Source organism: Chlamydotis macqueenii, chromosome 25 (genome assembly GCF_036417535.1).
Source record: "Chlamydotis macqueenii isolate bChlMac1 chromosome 25, bChlMac1.mat, whole genome shotgun sequence".
Taxonomy (NCBI): Eukaryota; Metazoa; Chordata; class Aves; order Otidiformes; family Otididae; genus Chlamydotis; species Chlamydotis macqueenii.
In genome coordinates, this window is record NC_141580.1 from 1,345,045 (window position 1) to 1,355,441 (window position 10,397).

General features: G+C 49.5%; 1 protein-coding gene across 1 annotated transcript in view; it reads right to left on the minus strand.

The window, feature by feature from the left end:
* SKAP1 (src kinase associated phosphoprotein 1) overlaps positions 1 to 6,642 on the minus strand; it is a 147,770-nt gene extending 141,128 nt beyond the window's left edge. The window contains exons 1-2 of the mRNA XM_086766932.1: positions 6,576 to 6,642; positions 468 to 573 (exon numbers count right to left, since the gene is read on the minus strand). Of these exons, the coding sequence (XP_086623058.1) occupies positions 468 to 573; positions 6,576 to 6,609 (140 nt within the window). The 5' untranslated portion in view covers positions 6,610 to 6,642. The remainder of the gene's footprint in view (positions 1 to 467; positions 574 to 6,575) is intronic.
* Positions 6,643 to 10,397: the final 3,755 nt, after the last annotated feature.

The following is a 10,397-nucleotide window of genomic DNA, read 5'->3' on the forward strand; positions in this document are numbered from 1 at the left end:
TTACCATATCAGAGCCCAGGCAATGCATACCTGAGTCCAGGAGCCACTCATGAAACAGATGCCTTCAGCAGCGAGCACCTTGCTCACTGCATTGATCTGCCCACACACCTAACTGCCTAAGTGATGGATTTTTTCCACAAAATCCTCTCTAGCACGAGGGAGAAGGAAGAACAGGACAGGAGCAGAGACCCCTATGCAAAGAGCTGCACGAGGCATATTTCTTTACCTTGAAACACAAAACAAATTTGAAACACAAATCATGACAACTTTGCAAACAACCACATAAGTGATTAAACAGGAGAACATACAAACCAGCATGAGGGACACTCTCACCTGATACCAAGCCCTGAACATCCATTAACTTTCAAAGCACGGACCAGCTAGTTAAATACATCCTGTGGCATCCCGAGGCGTGACACTGCTCCGAAGCACTTTCGTTAGAAACATAACACAAAGACAACACAAACCTGGCTTTGACTTGCTGGAAGCCAAAGAGAATGGCATCCCTCTGCTCCCTCGCTTTAGCGCTCAGGTTTTCATTCTGCAGTCCCTCTGCCAGGTAGCCTTCAGCATCTGGGAAAGAGAGAATCACAGGTTAAAACAACCTATTTGTGGCCTAGAAACCTGGACCTGCGCACTGGGAAGCCCTCGAAGCACTGTACCAGGTGATCTGGTCTAGAAACACAAGTCAGCCTGAAGACTTTGTTCAGAGAAGTTAAGACATTGAGCTGATTGCAGACAGAAGATCTAAATGCTGCATGTGATCACAGAGCTTCTCTCTAGTTGCGATGCTGTAAGGCAAACAACCAACTGCAAAGAAACTGTCAAGCAGTAAAATGGAAGGGGAAGGTGAAACACAGATAAGTCTCTGGGACTAAAGTGCCACTCCACCTGCCTCTCTGCTGCCCCAAACCCTTAAAATCTGCTGCTGCGAAGGGCTTCTGGCACTAAGCAAGGACACAGAAGTGGTTATCCCAGTCAGAGGAGGATCCACAGGACTTTAAAACACCAGCGCAAGATATCCACCAACACGTCAAGGAAACCCCAAGCTGCGGTTTTCACGAGGATGATCTTGGTGAAGGACGAGCGCTGAACACGAGGCTGGCTGTGCACTGGCATCACAAGGCGGGTTCTCCCGCAAGGTTACTGCCGACATCCTACACCCTGTGCTTGCTCAACAGAGACAGCTAGGCAACAGTAAATACGGCATTCTCTCACCTGGAAACCACATCCATATGCAGAAATTTAACCTGAACTGGAAGATAAAAGGATTAAGCATCTTCTATTTGCATAAATATTTATGTTCTTCACAGAAACAGAAAGAACCTCATAGAAAACAAAACAGTTCCAGTCACACCTGCTCTGTATGGGAGAACATCGTCCTTGTACTTCAGTGGCATCACTGCCAGCTTCCCCCAGCAGAGAAGAGATTGGCTTCAAAGCTACAGTGCTGCACATCCACAGGCCCCTCCAACCTTTAACTCGCGCCCCACGCTGTGACACTAATGCCGGTTTAATATCCGGCTTGCAAGACTCTCAGCTCCTTATGCTTCAGCTGCTGGCACAGCCAGCGCAGTTTAGCCCACCCCAGGAACCCAAACAGCTCCTCAGGAGCAGCTCCTCCACCCACAACCACATCTCAACATCAGAATGCCACAAGATAAAGGAATATCTTTTTCTGTTAAGATCATGAGCCCTCGCTTTTTTTTTTTTTGCCTGCTCATGACAGACTCAGACTTAGAGCTTGTGTGGGGAGGAAGAATGGGAAAAAACCCAGGAGCTCTTTAAAGTGAGGGGCGTAAGGAAGGACATGGAGGGGAACAAGGCTGATGCTTGGGCATCCCCCAGGAACAGGGCCCTCTTCCCACTGATAGAGGAGCAGGACCAGGGACTCCAACTCTGCCCACAGCAGCCTGAGGATGAGGAGGAGTGAATCCAGATCATAACACTTGTCTCCTTCACAGCCCAGCTCTCCTTTTTGGACTCATTCAGCTGAAAGCACCACTTTCCACAGAGCACTCCCTCAGAAGCGCATTTCAGCCAAATGCAGACCCCTCCAGATCCTCCCTGGCTCCTTCCTCCCTCTCCTCGCAGCCGGAGGGCTCCTAACCCACCAGAGCCAGGACTGAGCCAGCTGTGCCTCACGCCTGCAGCCACCACCTCGCAGCCCAGAAATGGAGCTTAAAGCCCGAATACGGCACCCGGATACGGAAGCATCCTAGCACAGCCCCTCTGAAGGGGGGAACATCCCCGCAGATGGGCAGTACCGCTAACTCACAGCATCGTTCTCAAACCCACACCGACGACCAGCAGCGGTTTTGGGAGCCCCAGGAGCGCAGAGGCCAAAATACCTATTAATATCGAGTTCACTGCTAGAAATTCAGCCCAAGGTGGTCTGCCTGGAGTAACACAAAGGCTTTGCCAGAGCAGCTGAGTGAAGCTCCTTAAATCCCAAGCCAATCCTGTAATCCTTGAGCTAAGTTTCATTTTCAGTGCACCTCTAGGCAGTTCTAATGGTCCATCCAAGATACAGTACCAGCTTATGAACAGCCTAACAACGCTGAGGCTTACACCACTTCCAAACTACATCAAAAGCACCCAAGCACATAGGATACATCTTGCTCTGAGGAGCTTGCTGGCTTAGAACACATAAAGCCAAGGGGACAATGTATTTTGTACAAACCAGCATAAAACCAGCACAGCAGAAATGGGTCAGCAAGAGAAGCTACGTGCAAGCTGAATTTCTGCAGCAAAAGAGAACAAACAAGAAAAACAGACTGCTCCCAGAACTTGTGCAAATACCAGCTGCATCCCTCTGTCATTTTTAACCGCAGATTAGCTCCGTGAGTATGCGATTAGCTCTAATAAGGTATTTACTTACTGGGATGTCAGCATAGATCAGCTGCTGGATAAGTTATAGTGGAACCAGGGTCACTTCTGCAGAGCCCCTTTCAGAGCCAGCCACGATGTTTATAGCACCAGGAAATGAAAAAGAAAGCCCAACCATAAACTCTCAAAGTGGATCAGGAAGAGCAATATGTAAGCAGCTCTAGAGTAAATCACCCTAATGTTAGTTTTACTGCTTGTCGGTAACATTATATTCTTGATGTTTATAGATTGCCCTCTGCGATCCACTCTGAAAGTTTACAGGACTCTCCTTTTCATTTCCTGCAGCTAAAAAGGTAAGAGGGGGAAAAAAAATAGTTGAGATTTCATCAAGTGTTTCAGGGGAGTTTCTAGAGGCAATTGCAGTTATCCACTTTAATCTTGCAGGAGATGCACAGCACCATAAGAATCATGTCACAGCCACTGAAGTCCAGGTAGTAAATAACCTTTTAATGGCAGCACTAAATTCTGGGAGTTAATCAGCACTCAATGAGCAGAGCTGAAAGGTATTAGGATGCCCTGTGTATTCTCTCCATGCACACACACTCTCACTTTATTTTTGCTCTTTTCCAACTCCTCTGTCAGCAGAAATCCCACGCTCCACGCGCAGAGGAACCAGTCCCACAGAATCACAATGCTTCAGCTGTGCAGGATGATGCTGAGCCAACCAGTCTGCTCCAGCACTTACTTGATGCTTCAACACCCTCCCTCCTGCAGTTTATCACCTCAGCTGGCTGAGAAAAAAAATAGTTTAAAAAAAAGTCTAGGACACCTATCACCACAGAGAGCGCAGATCCTGTGAGCTCCCCTGAGACTGCAGTCCCATTTCCAGGATGCATCCCGAGATGGCCAGGGATTTGCAAGGCTAGCTGTATCTTGCCCTGTCCCACTTGTCAAAATAAAAACCGCGTGCGATAGTTCACAGCGCTTCTTGACTTCTCTGCAAGCTCAAAAAAGGACGGTTTACTTCTGAAACCACATTTTTCAGAGGAGCCTTCCTGCTTTTGTGGGGCTGAGTCTGAGAAAGCCTTGAGAACTGAAGCAAGGAGCAATCTTCATCCATCCTCCTGGAACGGACTAGAGGGGACATTCTCCCCGCTGCGATGGTCAACGGGGAACTGCGAGCAGCTTCCAGGTCTCAGCCCCAAATTCCCTGGTATTTAAGTTCCGGAGCTACACACAATGCTCCATCAATGCTGACCGTGGCTTACGAGCCCTCACAAAACAGAGCATTTTATGGTTTATTTTTAAAACATCACTGAGGCTGCTTGCCTTGCAATTAGCAGCAACCAGCTTCATTAGGCTGTGCAGGTGCAGCCACGGGCTCCCAGCACAGCACCTGCCCTGTCCCTCCTGTTGCCCAAACTCCAGCAAGAAAGCGGCTTTCCAGGCCGCCTGAGTGAAGGGGATGAAGCAAGGCAGGCGAAGGGATGAGCACCGGGCTACCAAGCTGCCTCTGCTTCTACAAAGGAAAGCAGAAGCCCTGGGTTTGTCAGAGATACATCACATTTTTTAGAACCACTGCTTCAGCCTTCAGAAGAAATTTGTGCTGAAAACATGAAATACCGTTCAGCAGAAGTGGTTTTTAAAGGGACCTGAGCGAGCCCAAAGCGAAACCCTGTGCAATTAACTGACAACAGAGCATTAATGAGAACTTGGGTTGCTTATTTGCAAGGTGGAACTAAAAGTAATGTAATTTCTGCAGCCACATCTACTCAGAAACAGAAAGTAGCAAGCATTCAAAGCGTTGTGGGAGTGCGACGCAGAGAGAAGAGCCGTGTTGTGTTGGCTCCAACCACGGCCACCTCAGAGATGCCTCGCGCGATAACACCACAACGGCGAGGAGCCTGCACCACGTACCCGCACCGCCAGCCGGACTCTAACACAAAGAAGCAGACGTTACTGCCTGTACATCTGTACATTTCCTCCTCTACGTGTAATTTTTATTTCCAATACAAGAATTCTTACAGTAACGCAGTTCGCAAGCACCGTAACAGCCGGAGCTCCTGCACTGCCAGCCCGCGTAGCCGCCTCAGCGCTGGAAGGCCTCAGGACCGTGCAGATTGTTAAGATGCAGCAAGTTTGATACCGAGGTGTGTGACACGCAATTAATCTCCATTCATAGCCTGCTATACTTGTCAGCAAACAAAGGCTATGCTTTAGAAGGAGATCTGAAGCCTTCAATTAAAAACAGTCAGCTAACAAGAAAATAATCTAAGTTAAAGGAAGGTGGCAGGTGCAGAAATGAGTTGTTTACAGAAGTGTCAGCACTGAACAATAAAGTGCTGCACATCAAAAATGTGAAAGGGTGAACTTCACTGCAGCCCCCGTGATTAAAAACCAGAGGAGAAAATTTACACCTACATCTGGGGGAAGACACAAAGCATTAGGCGGGGAGCTTTGACAGGCTCGGAGGCTGCGCGCTCTCCCACTCAGACCCCAGGACTGGGAGTCATCCCGCGCCTCGGAGGGGAAGGGGCGAGTGCCCCGCGCTGCCAGGAGCCATCGCAACAGGAAACGAAAAGTCACAAAACCTGCGGCAGGCGGGGCCGGCCCCAAACACAACCGCTCGGAGCAGCAGGATGCTAACGACTCCTTCCCACCACCCACCCACATCTGCGGCAGCAGGATGTGTCGGTGACCGCACATGTGTTCAGCGATGGGCTAACGCCGCTGCTCCGGCCTGCGACGCCGCTGCTGAGCTTTTACTGACGGGTGGGTTACAACGTGGTCACCTCCGCGCAGCACTTCTCTCGCCATGCCTTTGCTTACCACACCGCAGGGTCAGCAATATTCACAGAGGTCTGTGCAGAACTTGTCTGTGTTTGTGAAGCGTGTTTCAACAGACGAGTTTAGCACGGTTTCTGTTTGGCTAACCCACCATTTCAAGGAGTAGGGGCATTGCAGTTCAAGTTTGTGAAGAAATCCATGAAAAACAGCTTCAGAAGCCTCACACCTGCCATCTTATGCACACAGAGAAGTAAACGCTGCCAGCTATCAGCACAGCTAACTCCCTCAGAAGCTGAGACCTCAGGAGGTCACCTTCAAATTATCAAGCAGAAGCAGGGCTGAACCCAGCACCGCTCTCTCACTGTAACCCCGTTTCCAGTGGGGTCAAAGCTTTCCTGGGGACGCACGCCCACCAAGCGAGCTCGCTGGCCCCATCCCCAGTGCGACCACACAACATCCAAACCCAGAGACGCCGCTGCCGCAGCCACAAGAGAAGCCCAAGAGGTCTCACAGCAGCATCCGAGCTTCTTCCACCCTTCGCACCCACACCCTTGTCCCACCCTGGTGATGTTCACGCGTGGAGCCTCAGCACCTTAAACAAAAGCACTCAGTGGGGATGTCCCTTGACTACGCCGAAAGAAACGCTTTAATCTTGCACAGACTCTCTTCCCCTTCCACAGAACCTGGGACCGCTGACTCCTGAGCGCCAGGAGGGCAGCCCCAAAAACACCAGGACAGGCACCTGTGCCCCCCACGCTCTCACAGAATTAGAGACGGGGAAGGCACACAGAACCTGAGGACCCTGAAGCCCTTAGAGAAGAAGCAGCTCCCACAGTCCTTCCACCCCTCTCCCTGGCTCAGCACAGCGAGGTGCAAAAACCTTTTCAGCTTCTTCCGCTGCCACCACAGCAGATTTCCCACATTAAGCAGAAAGGGAGCAAGGAGGAATTTGTGGTTACCTTCCAGAAGCCTCTGAATCTCCTCTGGGATCATGATACCTGCCACCTTCCTTTCACCAGGAGTCAAAGCTGCTGCTCCTGTCCCTCAGGGGCAGGGACCAGCAAGGAAGGAAGCGGGGAGGGCGGGGACACCCCCAAAAAAAAGGTAGGAGGAACTGCTGGGCTCTGCTCAGATACCTCCACCTCCTCCTCACACAGCCCCGGCCAGCTCAGCCTACCTCCGTGCAGGCAGCCAGGATGCTCAGCTCCTTCTGAGAGCCCGAGCTCCAGCCAGGAAGCTGTGAGAGTGCCTGACCCCCACCCCAGCAACAGCCCAGCTGAGCCTGGGCTCCTGCGTTAGCGCCTTAATCTGGTGCCAGTGAGGGGTGCAGCCCCTTCGTTACCCCTCAACGCGGTGCAGCTGCTGGCAGAGCTGCTGGAGCCCAGCGTGGCTTCCGTGGCCGTTGATTCCACCTCCTGTGCCCGTTCCCAGCACAACAGGAGCTGAGGGTTGGAGCCCTTCCAGCCAAAGGCACCATTTTCCCTCTTCTAATGCGCAGGGGAAGGGAACGGTACTTGGCTGTTCTGCAATAAAACTTCCCCTCTTCCTGCATCCTGCCTAGGAAGGGGGCTGGATTCTAATGGCCAGCCATATTTCTGTGTCTTACCCAGAGAAATAACAGGGTTGCACACTTTAACTTGCTTTATGACAGGCAATAAATGCAAACTGCGCTCTACAAAACAAAAATGGCATCGCATTAGATTAACCCACAGCCCCGCATCTGCTCCTCTCTGATGTAAATGAATTAGCACAAGCTGACTGTGAGGATACCACTATTATTTTTCATTCTTGCATCGCCAAATTTTAGGTTCAATATTGACAAATTCAAAGATAGTCTTCTTTATCTGAAGCTCATCAATAATTCCAAAGACCGGTTTAAGATTTCCCATAGGTTAAGTGTACAGGATCCAGTCCTTACTTTGCAATATCCTGGTATCAAACAAATATTTATTATTACAGCAGACAGAAAAGATTATTCTGAACATGCTTGCCACTTTTGCTTTTCTGGTGTTTTACGGCTGGCATGGGATCTTTAATTATATTTTCCCAATGTTCTCTGGATGCATCACCTGCATGGATAAAGGTTTAGTTGTCGGATGGCAGGCCTTGGGTAAAGGAAACCTGGAGCAGATGCCATATTTGCCCCAAGCTTCTCGCTTGGTTCAGTCAAGGCAATCTTTGTGTTTCAGGCTTATCTCACATGTGTGATATAAGAGCTCTACTGGCAAAGGCTCAGACACGGGAGTGATGGAAATCTATGAGAGATGTTCCTCCCCACGCTATCAGCTGCTAACGTGCTTTGTGACCCGCTTTCTGAGGCAAGTGGGTGAAAGAAGGGAAAAGACTGCTGTGCTTTCAGTTATCAGCACAAATCAGATAAGGAGCAGGTATAAGATGAAGCACAGGGCTTTGTGTTTTTTGGGTTTGGGTGTGTGCCTGCAGTGCTACTGCATATTCTCCACCGTAGACAGTGGAGTGAAAGGGGAAACCCCTCAAAGGGGCTGCAAAGTCCTTTTGTGACTTTTTTTGGTTGAAATGGGCACCTTCATGCATGGGGACGAAGCCTCAATAACTCACAGATAAATAACGCTTGTCAAGAAGGGATGGCTTTAAAGGAGAAGTGAAGATACCGTGACCACGAACATGTTTCGTGTGCGTAGCTGATTTACTGGGAAAGCAGCACTGCACTGTGCTCTGCGCACTGAGCCTCTCCGGTGGTAATGGTGAAGTGGCAGCTGCCATTTGGGGTTTAGTCACAAATAAGAGAAGTCAGTGTATTTTCTCTCCTGCTTACGGAGGGTCAATTGCTCTCCAGATCTGGGAAAAGAAACACACCACCACCTCTAATTTCTCAGTTGGCTGTGCTCTGCACGCACACACAATTTCAGAACAAGCTGAAGACAGACTTCACGTCTGACATTACCAACCCAGACCTCACAGGTTCCCTGCTCTCAGTAAGTTCTCAGTTCCTGTCCTTCCCCCTTCACCTCGTGCTCCGCTGTGTGGGCTCACCCGCATTGACAGCACCGCTGCGGCACATTCTTGATTTTAGGACAACACGTACAAGAAATTGCTCTTCAGCGGATGCAGAGGGCTTGAAGCACAGGAAATGTCGCTGCAGTTCAGAGGGCCTGACACGGGAGCTTGCCTTGCTAGAAAGCATATTCATCGCAGTAGTCTGCCCCATTCCATCTCCTCATCAGGCGGGGTTTCGTGAGTCAGGATTTAGAAAATTGGGAGTCTCCTATGGGAGCAAAACATGAATCTCTGATAGCTGCCTATGGCTCCTGGCACGTCTGAGCGGTTCTGAGTGTACACCAGAAAAGGCAGCGCGTGTAGGTGGATGTGTACAGTAAATGTGTGTGTGTTCTCACCTAGAGGTGTTTAGGGATAAATATTTAAACACTTATGTGTAGAAATCCTAGTCAGTTCATTACAGACTACAAATAAAAAGCAGCTGCTTGCTGAGACTGACTAACTTCAAAAATGAGTTTATAAAGAAATGAACTAGGGCCCTCAGACGGAAGAAATTGCCTTTAGATATGCCAGAAAGATCAATAAAACCTGATCAATGCAAATCTCAGAGGAAGAAATGTTCATGCAACTGCAAAGAACAGTTCTCTGCATTTCTGTAGCGCACGTAATAGTCTGAAAGCATAGTGTTGTAAAGAGGGAACGAGAAGATACCTGGTCAATGAGTCTTGCCCAAGAGTTAAACCAATTTATCATATTTAGAGTCTGGAAGAAATTTTTCCTCGTGTCAGGCTGGCAGTGACTTGTTTTGCAAGTGTTTTTGTGGCATTGCCTTCCTTTACAGCCTTGGGTGTGATCACTGCTTAAGAGCACCTGGGGATTTCACCCAACAAAGTTCCTGCTGTTGCGGTGGCATCAGTAAAGCTCTAGATATTTTCTGCTCAACTTCCGAGACGTATTGCAGTTGTGATTTTTGGTCTTTTGCTACCGATCTTAAGGTTTTCATAAAGCACTGAAACTAGCATCATGTGTGGAGGCTGGCACTGTTGCACCCTGGCTGCTCGTGGACCACACATCCATCCCTCGGTCCTGGCAGCCGGAAACAGGACCCAGCACTTAGAATGCTCCCCTCAGGCCCTACAGGAAGATTTTGATAAGACAAGGCTGACCGTGCAGCAGCTGCTGTTATTGTTAAATCCATTTTACTGAGGAACACTGAGGCACAGAGCCTCGGCTGCCGTGGAGACATAGGTGCTGTTAACTGAAGCCTTAGCGCCAAGCCAAGCCTTCCACCCAGCCTTGTGCAGCTGCAGATAGAGCCAGGTAGACTGATTCCCAAGCAAACGGGCTTTTTTCCCTCACCTTTTTCCTTGCCACTTTGTGAAGAGGTTACAAATTCCGTTTAGTGGTCAGCTGGGAAGGAGATGACGGAGTCTGGCAGTGACTGGCAACTTCCACTGCATCATTGTTATGTAGCATCAGGCTTTACGGGCTCTAGATGTAAAGCTGCCTCCCTACATGATAAAAGCCCCACCTTAATCATTTTAGGTCCCAAGTTCAGCAGACAGGCTCTCTCCTAATGATATTCTGTTAAATGGACAAATTCCTTTGAAGGCTTGTCTTGCTTTGAAATCCAATTTCACAGGAAGCCAGATGCGATTGGGTGTAGCTATGGAAACAAATCAGGGCAGCCTGCGAGGAGCTGAGCGATGCAAGGTAAAACGCGAGAGTCAGAGTCCTTTACTGCGCTGTCGGAAATATCAAAGGATCTGGAGAGGCTGGCAGGAGACGTGTCCCTGTTCTGGGCT